Source organism: Leptonychotes weddellii, chromosome 8 (genome assembly GCF_054177405.1).
Source record: "Leptonychotes weddellii isolate Sample4059 chromosome 8, ASM5417740v2, whole genome shotgun sequence".
Classification (NCBI taxonomy): Eukaryota; Metazoa; Chordata; class Mammalia; order Carnivora; family Phocidae; genus Leptonychotes; species Leptonychotes weddellii.
In genome coordinates this window covers 16220365-16238396 of record NC_138376.1, presented here as the reverse complement: position 1 = coordinate 16238396, position 18032 = coordinate 16220365, and the positions used below count along the sequence as shown (strand labels likewise).

Genomic DNA, 18032 nt, shown 5'->3' with positions numbered 1-18032 from the left:
ATATGGCATTTTAGTTGGGGAAATCTTTCTCGGGCTACAGCACCAGAAGACACAGGGCAGGTGCTGTGGGAGGACAGTGGGCTCCCATCAAGCTATGGCCAGTCTAGCGCTCTCACGATCTGTTCTGGCTATTGGCTGTTCTCACAGAGCTTCCTTTGTAAAAAGAGTTCCAAGGCTCTAAAAGTTTTGAGAACAGCTGGTATAACAATTCTTTAAGGCAGCATTTGTTTCTGAAATTCTCTATGGAACATCAATTTTGAATTCCTTCAGTAAAGGCTAAGTAGCTATTCATAATTTTCCTCACGTGGCTATTAGCACATTATATATCCATGTGGCGTTTGAGGATAACTGGGTTTACCAGCAATCATCTGCATCTTGACTTTATATTTATAGAAGTTGGAGTAAGTGTTCCTGTCCCAATGTGACAGACTGACAGTTCCTCACAATCATGATGAGCTTAAAAAATTATTTTGAAGGGCGTATTTAAAAGGCTAACTTACTTGGCACCTGTATTATGGTTATTGACTGTGTGCCTTACCCACTAAAAATTAGTGTGAGTTATTGTTTAGCGTGGCAGGTTAGAAGTCATTTGGCCAAGGGTGTGGGTGGCCCCTAGGTGGTCCAAAGCTGTGCTCCCCATCATCCATGCCCTTAACGTCCAGCCCCTCAACCTTGCAACTCGGGCTCTTAATGCAAAAGAGGATCAGGCAGGAAAGCATGGATGGATCCCCAATATCTATGCTACCCAATTAAAGGCAGTAAAAAAAACCCAGACTCTTAAAACCTAAAGGATGGCACCATTTATTAGATATGACCTGTGCGAAAACCAAAACAATTGGCAACCACAACAAATCTTCTCACTACAAGTGACAGAAAACGTATTTGAGAAGTTTCTCTCAGCTTTTTAATGTTTTTAAAAGTTAACCCCCTTCCCCTGGTAAAAACGAAAAACCACTACAAACAGAAAAATTCTCTGGTTCCTGAAGGACATTTGAACAAAGGATAATAAAGCTATTTATTGTATATATATATATGTATATGTGTTGCCAACATTTTCCTATTTTTGAAATGAAATTTATGTGGTTTATCAAATTGCTTTCTTCAATGAGTAGTTTCAACTTTAAGAGATCAATCTTATTTTAGGGATACTGAGAACCCAGATTTAATGATTTCTGGAGGATTGTAATTTACTCACAAGAAAGAAAAAGCAAAGATTAAACCCAAAATTAAATTATCTGCTATTTTAAGAGGCATTTTCTTTACCTCACGTTATAGTTCCAATCCTAGCTTAGTAGTTCTGATTTGTTAAAATACTGCTCCCCTGGCAGGCGGAACAGCTATTTTAATTCACGGGCTGTAAATCTTTTCTGTGCCCAAGGGATATCATTTCACCAACAAAGAGATATGAGAGGGTTCCCATGGGATTTTAAGCAAGTAAATGATCCCTCCTAATCTCATTGAAATCAAGGTGCTCTGTTTAGTTTTAAAAATATGCTCAGGATCTGACTGATGCCTCTTACCTAACCACAAGGTCATCTCCAAGGTCGGCCAGAGAGAAAGTTACATGTCAGTTATCTGTCTCTAACAGTACAAACGGACATATCTACAAGTGGCAGGGAAAAAAATAGCTGACCTTAGTTAGGTCAGCTAGTGAGGACTTTGCCAGATTTTGGATGGGGCACTTTTTAAACCTGGTTATAAGAAATAAGCTAAACCTTTCTTCTGTGCTCCCAAGATTCTATAAACATGCCTTTTTAATAAGGTATCGAACGTATTGGAATGATTTGTTTTCCTATCACAGGCTTGATATCCTGCAGAAAGGGAGCCCTGCCTTATTCATCTTCGTGTGATCAGCGCTGAGCCTATGGTGAGGCTCATAGTGGATGTTTATTTTTTAATTTTCTTAAAGGATTTTATTTATTTATTTGTCAGAGAGAGAGAGAGAACACAAGCAGGGAGAGTAGCAGGCAGAGGGAGAAGCAGGCTCCCCGATGAGCAAGGAGCCCGATGCAGGACTCAATCCGAGGACCCTGGGATCATGACCTGAGCTGAAGGCAGATGCTTAACTGACTGAGCCATCCAGGGGTCCCGCATAGTGGATGTTTAATAACTGCTTTTTAAGTGAATGAAGGTTAAATGTCTGCAAAAGGGAGTTTTATTGATTCATGGGGGATTAAAGACAAAGACACTAAAGCCTAAAATTTCCATCTAGCACAGAGCTTTTGGTTTCATGGGTGATACCTTAGCTTTATATAATGTTCCTGTTTTCAAGAATGTTCACATAGTATAAAATAGGCAGGGCAAGATTATTATTTCCATTCTGCATGTGAAGAAATTGATCTCTTGCCCAAGTAAATTGTAGCACTAAGATCAGAACTCTAGTCTTCTAATCCCTAACCTTCACCATGGGACCTTCTATGAGGTGAGCCAATTTAGACAACTAATGTGTATATGTCTGGATTCCATTTATCATGTCAATCTTTTATTTCATCCTTTTATCTTCCTTTATCATCCTTAGAGAAAGATATATGGAAGTCATTGTCTTCCCAAACCTGGCATGTTTGGTTGGCTGGAAGCCGTTCACCTACCTGGGAATACCTAAAGGAGCTCAGGAAGCTATAGGATAGGCTACCAAGTAATGGTAGCCAGAGGTGCGTAATTGGTGGGTTGTACTTTTCACCTCTTCTCCTGTTTCATAAATAGATCGAACAGCTCTCTGTGAGTCTGGGTGGTGTTTGGATCTATGTGTAGCCGGGCTCCTGACTACCCAATGTGAGTTAGGTAGAGCTTTGTCATCAGTGGAATGTGGTTCATAGATTTGTCTTGTTTTTAAGAATTCTCCTGTGCAATTGCATGACCTTCTCATTACACATTATTAGAATAAAGGAATCCCTGAATTTAATTGAAGGTTTACTATATTTTTCAGAGCAATGACTATGCCTCATTCATCTTCGTGTTTTCCAAAGTCCAACATTGGTCCTCCCATACAGTAGGTTATAATTATTTGCTGAACCAATGAGATGCATAGAGGCAACAAAACACCCTACATTAAATTATGTGCATTATTCACTAACACCCCAAATGGCTTTTCTCCCCTCCAACCAATGGATATTATGGGTGATTGGTGCTGATACTGACTCGCGGCCATTGATTCAATTTTCAGAAGAAACACCGTTCTTGTCTGTACATCAGTGTTTGTGTGAGCATTTGAATTTGAACTTTATCACATCCCCATTTATTAAAAAGGATTGGAAACTGAGACAGTGATGGGAATTACTGAGTGTGCTAACAGTGGCAAGCTTTTATCTCAGTGTATTTAATCTGGTTAACTCTGTGGTCAGTCGGGAAGAAAAAGAACAGCATGTTTTGTTGAAGATTTGTGCCTAAAAAGTGAGGTGTGATTAGGGGTGCTATAATATGGGAACTTTTAGAAAACTACCCCGCTCCCTTTAGGACATGCAAATATAGTTCCATTTTTGTTCTTTTCAGTTCACAAACATTTTGGAATATATCGTGTGAGAAGGTAAGTTAACGGGCATTGCTTGGGAAGATGACAAATACTTACTACAAAGATCTTTAAATGGTGTTTATTAAAGAGTAATTTAACAGTTTTCCAAATTATAAAAACAGCTTTTTCTGGGTAGTCTGACTGGGTCTGTACCTCAACCCTGGTCCCAGAGACTACAGTGTGGTTCACACCTAACTGGGAGGGGCCCTGGAGCAAGTTGCTGGAATGTTCTGGCTCAGTTACTCATCTGTCCCAAGTGGATGATCTCTGTCCAGGGTTCTTTGCTGCTCTCAGACTGCAGTCCCAGGAAGGCCACTGACTTGTGGGAAAAGCTGACTTTCGAAAGTGATCAGTCAAGGAAGAAGGTGCTCAGGGGCGTGAGACAAACTTTCCCAAGGTTCTTTAAAAATTTAAAAACTGGGTCTGGAGGTGGAAGTCTTTGCAATTTCTTGTTCAAAATGACGACCAGCTGGCAAAATAAAATAAATTACAATGTATATTTTCCTTTTACTTCATGGAAAAGTGGTTAGTGTGTTCCTTTTAATCCTCACACCAAAGAAATTATTCATGGCGAAGACTTCCCCAGAAAGTGGTGGTTCGTTTTACACGTCGGAAATCGGACTTCTGAGACAACTTTTCTGGATTCCTGGAGTAAAAGAAAATTCAAACAAAGCTCCCTAAACGAAACCTCACTATCTAAGCTTGCTCTTCTCAATTATGTTTCTGTTCAAAGCTTGGCTGGCACCGTTTCCAGGGATTAGCAAAAGTAAATGTTTAATAAGTAACCGCCCAAGCGAATGGGCCTCATTTTTTCGCCTATTTCCGCCCGGGGGACCGAGGAAATCCTGAAAAGCAGGGGCCGCAGCCGAAGCCTCCCCTCGGTCGCCGCGCCCGGGGCGCTCGGGTCTCGCGGACCCCGCCCCTGCCGGCGTCCCCCGGGCCTCGGAGGCTCAGGGCGGGGCCGCGGGCCGGCGGGCGCAGGTGGGGAGGGGCGGCCCGAGCGCGTCGGTGACACCCGCGGGGCGGGGGGGGGAGGCGCGGCGGCTGCACCCCGCCCTGGGAAGAAACCGGCCAGGTGGGGTCTGGGCGCCGGGTGCCAGCGGGGAGGAGACTCGCGCCCCCACCGACCAACACCAACACCCAGCCGCGAGCCAGCTCCTCTGCGCCCTCGCCGCTCTCCGAGCCACAGCTCTTCCTGCCGCTCCTGCTCCCCGCCCGTCGTCGTCCCCGCGCCAGACCTCCGCCCGCCGCGCCGCGCCGCGCTCGCAGCGGCTGGGACGGCCCTCCTGGTGGCCTGGAGCGTCCCCGCCACCCATCTGCGCGCCCGCCCCGGTTCCCGGTTTGGGGCCTTTCCTTTGAACCCCTCCGCCTTCTCCGAGCCGGCCCGCCCTCGCTTATGCCTCGGCGCTGAGCGGCTCTCTGAGTGCCCGCCGACATGAGCTGCAACGGAGGCTCCCACCCGCGGCTCAACACGCTGGGCCGCATGACCCGCGCCGAGTCCGGTCCCGACCTGCGCTACGAGGTGACCTGCGGCGGCGGCGGCGGCGGCGGCGGCGGCACCACCAGCAGGATGTACTACTCCCGGCGCTGCACGGTCACCGACCAGAACTCGGACGGCTACTGGTGGGTACCGGCCGGCGGGCAGGCACGGGGCGCTCGCGGCCGTGGGCGTCTCCCCGAACCCCAGCACATTGGGAAAGGGAGGGACCGAGCCCTCCTCTGACCTGCGAGAAAAGCCAGGTCCTGAAGGAGGAAAGTGGTTTTGCTGGAGTTCATGGACGCATTTCCTGCTGGCGCTGGGGTAGGAGCCCGGTGTCCTCCCGCCCCGTGCGCTGCTCACACCGGGGTGGGTGTGTGTGTGTGCGAGCCGGGAGAGGAGCGGTTCCTTCCCTGCGAACGGGTGCTCCGTCCCGCCCTCCTCCCTTCCCGCGAGCGGGGGCAGGAGGCTGGCCAGCGAGGGGCGCAGGAGGACGCGGCGGGCGAGCGGGCCGCGGGGGTCTCTGCCTCCAGGACTGCCCCCTGCGCGGCCGGGCCCGGCTGCCATCCCCTTTGTCCCCGCCGGCAGGTGGGAGGTCGGGCGGGGCTGCGACAACAAAACCCAACCTAACCGGGTGCCTGGGTGGCTCAGTCGTTAAGCGTCTGCCTTCGGCTCAGGTCATGATCCCAGAGTCCTGGGATCGAGCCCCGCATCGGGCTCCCTGCTCGGCGGGAGGCCTGCTTCTCCCTCTCCCACTCCCCCTGCTTGTGTTCCTGCTCTCGCTCTCTCTCCCTCTCTGTCAAATAAATAAATAAAATCTTAAAAAACAAACAAACAAAAAAAGCAAACAAAAAAACCCCAACCTAACCAACTGTAACCAAAAGTAGAACAACAGTAAAGGAGCGGGGACTCCGGCCTGTCCTGTAGCCAGGGTTCGGATTCGGGGCTCCTCCACCTCTCATGGCTTATCCCAAATGCCTGGTCACCCCGAGACCACCCCCCTCGGCACAGGCTGCGCGTGGGGCGGCGGGGGGTCCGGTCCCGAGAAGGCCCCGCCTCGGTCTCCCCTGCTACCCAAACTGAGCTTCCGGGCAGGGGCAGCCGGCCGGCCCCAGGTCCGAGCTCCGCCGGGACGCGCCTGTCCCCCTTGCTCCGCTGCGCCGCAGCCCCCGCGGGCGAGCGTACCTGTGGCCCTGAGCCTGCGCCCTTGGTTTCCTCCTTTTAAAAAAGCCCCGGAGGAAGGACCTCAGTGTATTATTGGTAGCGGAGTGAGGGCGCGGGGTCTACGAGTGGGAGCGGGGGACATGTGGCGGGGAGGGCGCCGCTTCTCATCCCGCCAGCCCGCGACGCTGGGGGCCTGCCCGGGCAAGGGCCCCCCGGGATGTGGGCAAGGTCTGCTCCGCAGAATCGTCGCGGAAACTGATCGCGGGGGTCATTTGGGAGGATGGGGGAAGATAATGAGGCTGCATGTACTCGGTCCCCAGAGCGGGACGCGGGGATGCCCACGAGAGCCGTGAGAATTTTGCGGTCCGCGCCCTCCCGCCCCCCTGCAAGCCCTTCCCAAGGAGGGCTTTTGGGAAACTGGCCTGCGTTCCAGAAAATAACTTACCCTGCCTTGTGGCCTTAGGCTGGGGAGGAGCAACCTGAATACACTCCAGGAGTTTTTTGTTTTACCAGCAGTTTTGAAGGCAGGGACTACTCGAGTTGGGACCTGTTTTCTGCTTCGATTTACTTATGTATTTATTCCCCCCCCCCGAGCATCTTGACAATTGAGTTCCTCTTTTTGAGTTAGCGAAGAATTGTCTCAATCTTGGAGCTCTTGTTTTCTGAACATAATGCACCCCGGGGATTTCCAGGAGAAATGTGGCCAAGTACCAGGAAAAATGGGGAGAAAGTTTTGCCAGTTATCACTTTGGTTTTTAAGTTTGTTCTAAAACTTGGCCAACCGATTAAATCTGACACTTTACTTTTCCCTCCCAGTCTTCCTGTATTTGGGAAGCACGTTCTTTTAATCCACACATTTATAGTCAAGTCAGAATTTTGCAAGGATTCTTGAGCAGCAATTTTTTTTTTCCTGGCATTTTATGAACCAAGTATTTCATTTTGATTTTGTATTTTTTTAATAAAAATATGATTCTGTTCATCTAGAGCCTTATTTTTTTTAATTGATAGTAAACATTACTGTTAATGGAATATTTCACTCCCTCGGCCTCCTATAGAGGTAAATTTGTACTGAATTAATATATCGGCTAATGAACTGCGTAAAGATCCATGGTTTATAAGGATTCTTCACGGATACACTAAATTTCGAGGAGGCTCAATGTTTTCCCATCGTATTATTTCTTGTGTTCTGTTTTTCCAACCTAAAAGCTGCTTATAAATATGTCAAGTTTTACGTCTCTTTGGGAAGGAAAAACAGACTGAAGTTTTGAATTACGTAATTTGGGGGACGGGTGTTTCTTTCTGCGCTTTGATGTTGATCCGCTGGGGCAGCGGGGCGTCTTGCTTGGGGGCTGGAGTCAGCATGGGGCCCTTCTTTCTGGATCCAGTAATGGGGATTCTCCCAGCACGCCTGGCCAGCCAGTGGTGTGGCTGACCCTTCTGGAATTAGAGAATTAGCACACACACAAAAATTGCCCGCAACTGCTGACTTGTGCATTTTAGAAATAACGATGACTGACTGAAGAGACATGGGGCTTGCCCGCACACCTTTTTTTCTGGTGTTTTTAAATGGTTTTGAGCGGAGGGATTTGTTGTCCCAGAGCATGTACTTCGTAGGAGGATGCCGTCTCTGACCCGACTGCCTTCTGCCAAATGAAGGATTAAGAATTTAATAAGTGCTTTTCTGCCCCCAAGTTTTTCCAAATAAAGGGTTTTGTTTCTTTTTAAGGCACGAAAACTGGCATGAAAACTATTGGTTGAATTTAAGCTTGTTTATTTAAAAAACTGCCACTTTATTGTCTGAGTGATTTTTTTTAAATAATCGGGATTTTAAATAAGCGGTGTTTGTATTTAATCTTTCCCTAAATAAACCAATTTGAGTGTGTAAAAAGCTCAAATCTTATTTTTTTTAAGATGAATTTAAAACATCTTCCTGTGTCCGTGCTTTATATTAATAACACTTGTCAGTTGTTAAGACAGCATTTTATCTCATTTGCAGTTCTCCCTCCTTCCCTGCCCACCCATCTTTTGTGTTTTCTTCATTGTGGTCTGAATGGAATCACAACTACTTTCATTTCTTTTGCTTTACTTAGTATTTCAAAGTTTGGTAAAAGTTAAGTGCTTGATGATGTAAGAGGTATATTTTTGAAAATTTAAACCGTGAATTTTGCTTGTATAGGATGTTATATTAATATGGCTTTCAATTTAGGCAGAACTACCACAGCCTTGTTCCTGTGGTTAAAAGAAATGACAGGGCGCCTGGGTGGCTCAGTTGGTTGGGCGACTGCCTTCGGCTCAGGTCGTGGTCCTGGAGTCCCGGGATCGAGTCCCGCATCGGGCTCCCTGCTCGGCGGGGAGCCTGCTTCTCCCTCTGACCCTCCTCCCTCTCGTGCTCTCTGTCTCTCATTGTCTCTCTCGCAAATAAATAAAATCTTAAAAAAAAAAAGGTTAAAAAAAAAAGAATAAAAGAAATGACAGATCTGTAGTGAAATTTGGTGGCCAAGTGACGAAGTCCCACAGTTGGATCTTTTGCTGATCAAAGTGTGGGTATTGTTGGAGGATTAAAAGCCAAATATAGTCAGTAAGCTGCAGAAATATGTGGTTATAAAGTTAATGCTTACTTTTCTCTAGAACTTGTGATTTCAAAGCCAAAATACATGTGATCTCTATTTGATATTAAAGTTCGTTTTAAACCATCTTTTAAAAAGAAGCCTCTTTCTTAGCAAGAGATACATGGGTCCATTTGCATTGAATTCTAGAGCTGGGGAGAGTGCAAAAGTGTACAGAAGCCTCATTCTTCCACTTTGGAGATGAGTAGAGTAAGACTGGCCCTAAATCCCCGCGTCCACTCATGGCTAAGTTGGCATGAGAACCCACGGCTGCTCACCTCTGTCCTCCTGTCAGCCTGTGCCCTTAGGCTATGTACCTTTTGTAGTAGACTGGACGTTCCTGTACTTAAACAATGAAAGTATCTCAATTCTATTCATTCATTCATTCATTCATTCATTCATTCAGCAAATGAGGCACATGTGCTGTGTGTTAGGCATCAAGGAGAGTCAAAGGTGAAAATACAAAGACTTCTTGAAAGGAACATAGCTCTTTAAAGTAAAATAAGCACCATGATACAAAAGGATAACAGACAGGAGGGTATCAATGACTCCAAGGCTTCTTAAATATAACATCTGTGGTGGAGGCACTAGTGAGATTTTCTAAAGAAAGTGGTGCTGAATTAGACTTGGGAGTGTTTCGGTTGGTCAAGATGGGTGGGCGGAGAGCATTCCAGGGGGAGAGAAGAGCGTGAGAGAAGTCTGGGAGGCGAAAAACCGGGAGCACATTCAAGGCCTGTAGAGTGGTCTCCTGTCTGAGTGGGAAGCGGTAAGACGTCAGGAGGAAGGGCAGGTTGGGGCCCGAGCCTGGGACGCCTTGACTCCGTGGTGGGCAATGTGGATAGGCAGAGGGGAGCCACTGCCGATTTCACTGCGGCAAGGAATAATGTCCTGCATCGCAGGAGCAGGGACTGTCCCTGCGGCAGCTGCGTGCAGGGTGCGGAGGGAGTTGGCTTAAGGAAGCCATCAGGTATGAAGGAGAGAGCTGATGAGTCTGACCGAGGGTGGTGGCCTGGCCGAGGGACAGGAGAGTGGTTGTGGCGAGGTGGAATGGCAGCTGGCCCTGAGAGCTGGAGGAGAGAGGCCAGGGAGAGTCTGGGAAAACAGGCTTGGAGCCAGGTGACTCACGGCAGGGATCTTCTAAATATTTTTCTGGGAAGTGATTGCAAAGTAAGATTCAGGGTAGCTTAATCTAGGGCAGATAACACTTACATGGTTATTAACTTTGAGTAAGTTCCCTCTTTTATAAAAATATCAGATCAGTGGTTAATAATAGTTACCATTACCTGGCAAACACCTGTGATGTGCCAGGTATCTTATGAACGTTATCTCAAGCTTCCCATTTTACAGATAGTAAAACTGAGGTTAAAGTAGTGACTTTATGACTTGGCCTAGGTCACACAGCTAGTTAGTGGTTGAGCTACATTTGAATCCAAAATACAACAGTGGATCAAGAAAAGATCAAACCCTGGCTATTAGAATTCATCTTTTGTCCTTGTAAACTCTTCTATCTAAAACTCTTTTAATCTCTTGCATTCCTGTGAAATATTTATTTCATAACCATTGTATTCTTTTGTTATTAATCCAGTAGGGTTTCCATCTGCTTAGGAAAGAACACAGTATGATGCTGCATTCAGCCAACTCATGTTGGTCAGATCTACAAAACACTTTTCAAGAGCAGTTAATTTTTTCTCTAAATATGGGCATAATTTCATTGTTGCTCAGGCGACTGAAATGTCTTGGGAAAGAGACAAAACCTGCTGATGCCCCTGATGCCTCAGAGCTGACTGCCTAGGGTGGAGCAAAGGCGGGCTTGGGTGTGACTCGGGGAGTCTAACTCAACCCTCAGCCAACCAGTCTTTCCAGATGAGGAGGTTCTAGAAGGAGTGCTTCAGTCTGGAGGCCATGGTGCTTAGGGCATTGCCCCACCCTTCACTTTGCTCTTTCTCTGTCCTGCACTGAGTGGGAAATGGTAGGTGTGGTTCTGATATTGAAGGCACCCCCCCTCCCCCCACAGACCCTAAGACTCAGCGAGCCTCTCCTTTGAGGCAACATCCTGGAAAATGTTACTGTAGCCCAACCATTTACATCTTATCACCAACACCTGGGACTGGACGGTTCCAGGACCTGCAAGGACCTCACGAATGTGGAATCTACATTTCATGAAAATGTTGATGCTTTAGCAAATAAGTTTAAAATTCTTTCTTGGAATTACATTTAAAAAATTTTATTTATTTGTTTTTTAAAGTTTATTTATTTAGTAATCTCTATACCCAACGTGGGGCTCGAACTTAACAACCCCTAGATCAAGTTGCACGCTCTTCCAACTGAGCCATCCAGGTGCTGACATGAAATTTTTTGACATGCAAACATAACATCCCTTGCTTCATGTGGCACCCGAAAAAAAGTTAAAAAGGAGCTGGCTTCTTGATGAATAACCAGATAACCTATAAATGATTTTTTTTTTTTTAGGTTTCAGAATGAATGGGAGGTTTCCCATAGGGGAATAATTCAAAACAGAAATTCCTTATTGCGGCATTAAGTTTGTAAGGACCAAATATTCATGTATCATCCCCACTTACTGAAGGAAAAGAGGGCATCTTTTTCTGAATCTTCTTGTCCCTTTAATAAGTTTTGTGCTGTTAAAATGTGTCACTCTCTTTGAATCGTCTCAAACTTTTATTTTCAGGCCTTTAATAATTTTGGGAACCTCTGAAATGCCTCACATTTAGTACCTAATCCATGTCTTCTTTTTCATCTTTTTTTTTTTTTTTTTGCGCTTCTCACCCTATCCCAATTTGATGCAAAAAATGCTTGGGCAAAGTTCAAAATTATGCACTGAGACAAAAACACAAAATGAAAAATAAAACTGAAATCTGAGAATCCTATCCTACCAGCAGCAGCCGTGAGGACTGGGTTTGTGCGGGGTTTTGCCGACCTTCCTGGCTCCTCTTAGGCATCATGTCAACCGTAGGAGGTGGGTGTGTTCCTACATGTTACAGATGCACAAACTCCAAGCACAGTGAGTCTGCATTTGCTCAAAATCACAGGCTGTATGAGTAGAAGTGGCTGAGCAGGGAACGGACTCTTAGTCTACCCGACCTCAAAGTGTTCATGAAGTTAATGGTGTGTCATCCGTTTGCCCCACAATGCTCCAGTCCACCGAAAACAGTGTGAAAATTAAAAAAATGGAAAGGAAGTAGAGCTTTTATTAGAGACTGCTTCCAGAGCTCCTGGTTAAGGACAAAATGAAGGCTCAGAGGAGTCCCCCTTTCTAAAACTTATAGAAAAAACCCTTTTTTGCACATTGTTGGGGTGGGAATGGGGGTTAGGGGACAGGACAGGTGCCCTACCTGACTTGGCTTTGGAAATCAGGGGAATGAGATGATGGGCATAGTCTCAGATCAGTCTTTTATTTGCTTTTGTTTTTCTTCTCCTTTACTAAACCAAACAAACATGCATTCATTAAGTAACTTCTGTGTGCAAAACTGGGTTGTTAGGTGCATGTAGGAGTCACAGGTGACTAAGATGTAGGACTTTGCTCTCCAGGACTGGGGTAGACAGGTGTGTAGGTAACTAGTGCAGAATAAGGGCAGAGGTGGGAACGCAAGAGCTCGGGAGGAGGTAGCATTTGGTCTGTGACTTCCAAAGGATGGATACATGACATTTCGACTGATGTGTAGTGTGTAGTGTGTTTGGTGTGTCTTGGAGGTATAATGTCGTCCTTTAATAAGAAAGTAAAAAGATCACTTTTTCCCCTTTTAAGATCCTTTAAAGAAACTCAAAATAGTATACGTTAAAATGCTTTGAAAATTATAAAGAGCTAAGCAAATAGACTTTAAGATCAGTATTAATTGATGCATCGTATAATTATAATTTCCAATCAATATTTATTGAGCCTTTCTAAGGCCATTATTCTATGAACCTGAATACATAAAAAGACATAAAATGTCATTTCTGGTACCTGTTCAGGACCCTAAGTTGATGGAATGAACAAAAGAAAAGCAAGAGATAAAGATGGTGGCAGAGAGAGAGGAAGGAAGAAAAGAAGGAATCCAATAGGAGAGAAAGTATATCCACAAAAAGAAATACAAAATTCGTTGGCATGGGCCATGTGTGTAATGAGCAGTATAGATTAAAAACAAAAAGTAGGGCGCCTGGGTGGCTCAGTTGGTTAAGCGACTGCCTTCGGCTCAGGTCATGATCCCGGAGTCCGGGGATCGAGTCCCACATCGGGCTCCTGGCTCGGCGGGGAGCCTGCTTCTCCCTCTGACCCTATCCCCTCTCATGCTGTTTCTCTCGCTCTCTCGCTCTCTCTCTCAAATAAATAAATAAATAAATAAAATCTTTAAAAAAAAAAACAAAAAGTAAAAAAAAATTACCTTGTAATGTTGCATGCCTCTGTTCAAAATATTTGTCTTGTATTTTTTTCCTATAATATTCTTGGCAGTAAGTGTTAAACTAATGTCTTAAAACAGCTAATTTTGAAATCTTATTTTTTAAGAAGAGAATGTTATTTGTTAGTAGTAAAATAAAACATAGAAAGCTCTCTAATATTGTTCACATATTTGTGTGCTCTAAGCTTAAAATATAGATTAGAATCCAAACGCATTTTCCTTTTAGCTATTGTTGAACGGATCATTATGTAAACTGTTCGAACCATTACTTGTCTAAACAAGTTTTAGAATGAATTAAAAAAAAATGTTTGTACAGGCAGGTTCTTTGTCGTATGAATCATTTGCCTTTGTAAGTTTGAAGATAAAAACCAGAATTTCAGAACAGTTAAAAACTTTGGAGGACAAATGTTATTTTTTTCAAGGACAGCTATTGATTTTAGTTTAGAAGTCAATATTTTTTTATTGATTTGAGCCAAGTGAGTTTTGTTTTCTTGCAGGCCTTTTTTTTTTTTTTAACATGACATCTTTCATCTTCCTTGTCACTGAAATGGGATTTAAAACATGAACTTTGAGCTTGTTTGTTAAATTCCCACCATGGTTTAAAATCTCTGCACCCCAACATTTATATAAATATATAAAAGTACCAGTACTGAAAAGTTCTTTGAGGCCAGCGATTTTTAAAATCTTTCTAAGCTTGTTAAATAAGTACATTTATTTAAAAACTATTTCTTCACCTATGATAGAATCTTGTATTTTCCCATTCACTTATGAACTGAAGAGAAAACTTCACTGCCATGAGACAGAACAGACTTTTATATTATTCTCAGTAGGAGTGAGTTCGTTTGGTAGTTTTGTGAAACAGAGTTACAGAAGAGTGAGCTAAATAAATCTTAAGTATCATCTAGGCTAACACATGAGAAAACCCAGGTCTAGACATTTCTGATATTAAAAAAAAAGTTCTGGAATAGTTTTTTTTTTTTAAAGATTTTATTTATTTATTTGAGAGAGAGAATGAGAGAGAGAGAGAGAGAGCACATGAGAGGCGGGGAGGCTCAGAGGGAGAAGCAGACTCCCCGCCCCCGAGCAGGGAGCCCGATGTGGGGCTCGATCCGAGACTCCAGGATCATGACCTGAGCCAAAGGCAGTCGCTTAACCAACTGAGCCTCCCCAAGTTCTGGAATTGTTACGTGGTCAATGATTTGACTTAGGAAGTTGTGAAAGGCGCACAACTGTAAAAAAACACACGTGTTCCCCGAAGCCAGCTCTCCTGGCTGAAGGATCCAGCACTGCACAAGGTTGAGTGCTTGACGCCGGACCGACTCCATGAGTCACGATCCTTTTGCCCGCACTGCCTCCTTGATTTAAGTACAGCCATTTCTACGTGGATCCTCCCTTGGGCCAAAGACACTCACACTGAACGTGAAAGTAGATTCTCTTTTCCCCAGTCACCAAACCTCAGTGGGTCCGAGTTTCCCTTCCTCTGTCTGGTTTTGACCGACCGACCGACCTATGAGAAAAAGTGTACACCCGGTTCCCTTTCTCACCTAGCTCTGTGTCCAGAGGTTGTTCTCAGCCACACCTCGGACCGAAATGAGATTCTTACAGATGAAAGATGGGATGCGTGGATCTTGCTTTAAGAGCCAGGCGAAGTCTTGAGAAGTTGTGTGTCAGATGGAATTTGGTTAAGTAGATCATATTTTCCTATAGACAAAGAGCAAGGCCAAAGATTCTTCATTACATTGTTCTAACACTTAGCTTTTCCTTTTTTGTTGACCCTTAAAAAAATTAGATTTTTGTGCATTTCTCTTTCCTGTATTGTTTTTAATCTATTCACTTAATTGCCAAGCAACACATACAGGGTTTTAGTGGATATCTAGGGCATGTGTGGTGAACATAGGCAGGTCCTTTAGTAAAGCATGAAGAAGTCTTTTTAGAATTATCAGCAACATATGAAGTTATCTGGGTTTTTCTGTTTTGTTTTGTTTTAAGTTCAGATGTATGTAGTGGAGAGGAAGCAGTTAAGATGGTATCTAAATTTATAGAGATGTCAACCACTCTCTAGACGAATGTCTTCTAAAAGGAGGAGGGGACAAAAAAAATGTAGAAAGTCCACCAGTATTTTAAGCCAACATTTAACTTCCTCACCTCCCTTTTTGCTGGATACAGTTCATTTCTGTGTCATGTAACTAATAGTTGGTTTCCAAGAAGCTGGTGAGTTTTATATTTTGTTGTCAAATGAATTTAGAATTTAGTGTCATAAACTCACTCTTAAAAAGACTTGTATGTACACTGTGGTCCATTCATTCACAGCTGAGTTGGCCTCCCTGCTTTTTTTTTTTAAATACACTTTTATTTTGAAATAATTTCACTTTTACAGAAAAGTTGCAAAGCTACTAGAGAGTTTTCATAGACCCTTCACCCAGTTTCCCCTATCAGCTCTGTCTTACAGCTCAATTTGTGATACTTTTTATAACAGCATGAGTTATTAAGTCATTTAAGGGACCCTGACTTTCCATTGCACTAAGAGATAGCCCCTTCATTTATAAACTGAGGACTGGCTTTCTATGTGGGAACCACTCTCTGAACCAGACTGCTGAAAACAATCACTAAATGCTTCCGAACAAAGGTACTCTCATCCCCGTTCAAGAAAGAAAACAAAGATAATTACACAGGACCTTCCTAATTCCTTATCCATCCTAGGGTTCTAAATGAGCTTTTTGTATTTCCCAATTTTTTCCCTTTGTCTCTTGAATTTCTTTCCTGTGATTCTAAGGCAATTGGAATTTTGCACAAGTTGTGACAACTGATGGAGTCCTGTTTACATGTCAGTGATGTAATGTGCCAGATTTCCTGTGTAATTCTGTGTGGAAGGAAGAGAAGGCTGCATTCATGGGGGGTGAGGGGTGGGGCGTGCTGGTTTTGATAGGTGGGCCGTTCGGCAGCGTTCTGCCTGGGCCTGCCTGGAGGAGCCGTGTCATCAACTGGGAGCGGTTCCCAGGGAGAGCTTGGGTCCTCACCGACATACATCAGCTAGTGCCGGCTTGTTGAGGAGCCTTGCTTGCAGGGAGGGCCGGCAAAGAGGTGGCAGGGAAAGTCAGTGCCTCTCCAGTGTGAAAAGATGCAGCATCAGGCACCGTGGGAGAAATCTCTTGCAATTTTACCCCATCTGTGCATAGTATAGCTTGGGTTTTACAACTCCCCCCGACCTTTTTTTTTTTTTTTTTTTAAACAGTGAAACTCTTTCTTTACAGCACACACAGACACACCCACCCCCACACGCAGGTCCATACACCAGGGGAGAAAGTGCAGTACATCAAACAGGCATCAGACCGTTCGTTTTATCTGCAGGTGCAGGCCGGCCCTGGCTGAAGGGGCCTGGGTGGCTCTGGGGCCCTGTGAGGAACTCAGGCTTCTTGCAGCGCGTTCAGGAGGCCTTTTCCTGAACATTAAACAATAATTTAATATGCTTTAAATCTCTCTTAAACTAAGCTATAGGAGGCTGTGCCCTGGCATAATGTATCTTGGCGAATTAACAAGCAAGACTGTTTTTATTATACCTTGCTCTTTTTGCTTGTGTCTGGAGCACATTACATTCCTGCAGTCTCTTTCTTTAAGATATGGCACATCTACAACACCAGGTTTCTTTTAAGGTTTCTGCCATGCATCTACCAGAAAATGTTTTGGGGCGCCTGGGTGGCTCCGTTGGTTAAGCGTCTGCCTTCGGCTCAGATCATGATCCCGGGGTCCTGGGATCGAGCCCCTTGTTGGGCTCCGCGCTCAGCGGGGAATCTGTTTCTCCCTCTCCCTCTGTCCCTCTCCCCAGCTCATTTGCTCTCTCACTCTGTCTCAAATAAATAAACAAAATCTTTTTTTAAAAAAGTGTTTCATTTGAGGTGTACATTTGGGTGACCATCATTGTAGAGAAAAATATTCCATAGGGTCACCTTGAAAGGAAAAGTGGCTTGTTTTTGCATTAAAGTGGTTTACATTTCCCATCACTTTCCTGACACCGTATTTCTTTATAATTATTGTCTTACTGTGATTGCAGAAAATATTTTTGTAGAATAAGCTCATCTCATGCCTCTTACTGTTTTCCTCAGCCAGACTCGCCAGTGAAACTTTCATGCTCTGGGTCTGATCCCTTGAGGTCTGCCCTTGGAGGGGCTTGTGCAGATATTCCACATTGTCAATTATTGTGGGATGAAGCAGGAAAGGTGATAGATAAGCGGCTAGAAATGTGTTTTTACAACTCAAGGGACTATTTCTGGGTTGGATCTTGGACCTGGGGAAAAAAAAAAAACAACTTTGCTAATTATTGGGCTATTTAGTAAAATTGGAAAAAGTTCTCTTCATTAGCAAATCGTATTCAATCAGTTTTAAATGCCCTGATTTTGATCGTTGTACTGTGGTTATATAATTGAATGTCTTTATTCTTAGGACACATATGCTGAAATATTTTGGTGGAACAGTTTATGATGATTTTCAAATGGTTCAGACAAGCGTATGTATCCATAGATAAATACACATACAGAGGCGGGAAGAGGGGTATAAAGGAATTTAGCAATGTTAGCATTTAGGGAATCTCGGTGAAGGGTCCAAGGGAGTGTTTTTGTTGCATTTTTTGCAACTTTTCTGAAAGTTCGAAATGATTTCGAAATGGGGAAAAAAAATCCATGCCTGCTTTTTTTGTGTTTGTTTCATCAGTCAAACCGGTACCATGTCCAGGCATCAGAACCAGAACACCATCCAGGAACTTCTCCAGAACTGCGCGGACTGTCTGATGCGGGCAGAGCTGATCATGCAGCCGGTGAGCTTGCTTGTCCTGCTCAAGCATGAGCCACATCTTGCTTTGTTCCCAGTTCGCTTCGACTTATCCCCCTGAC

General features: G+C 44.5%; 1 protein-coding gene across 2 annotated transcripts in view; it reads left to right on the top strand.

Annotated features, from left to right (window-relative positions):
- The first annotated feature begins 4581 nt into the window (after positions 1 to 4581).
- The window catches only part of DSP (desmoplakin), a 46325-nt gene continuing 32874 nt past the window's right edge, over positions 4582 to 18032 (top strand). The window contains exons 1-2 of one of the 2 annotated variants that reach the window (XM_081827709.1): positions 4582 to 5131; positions 17854 to 17956. In XM_081827709.1, the coding sequence (XP_081683835.1) occupies positions 4944 to 5131; positions 17854 to 17956 (291 nt within the window). In that variant the 5' untranslated portion in view covers positions 4582 to 4943. The remainder of the gene's footprint in view (positions 5132 to 17853; positions 17957 to 18032) is intronic. The other variant, XM_081827710.1, reaches the window with a different exon arrangement.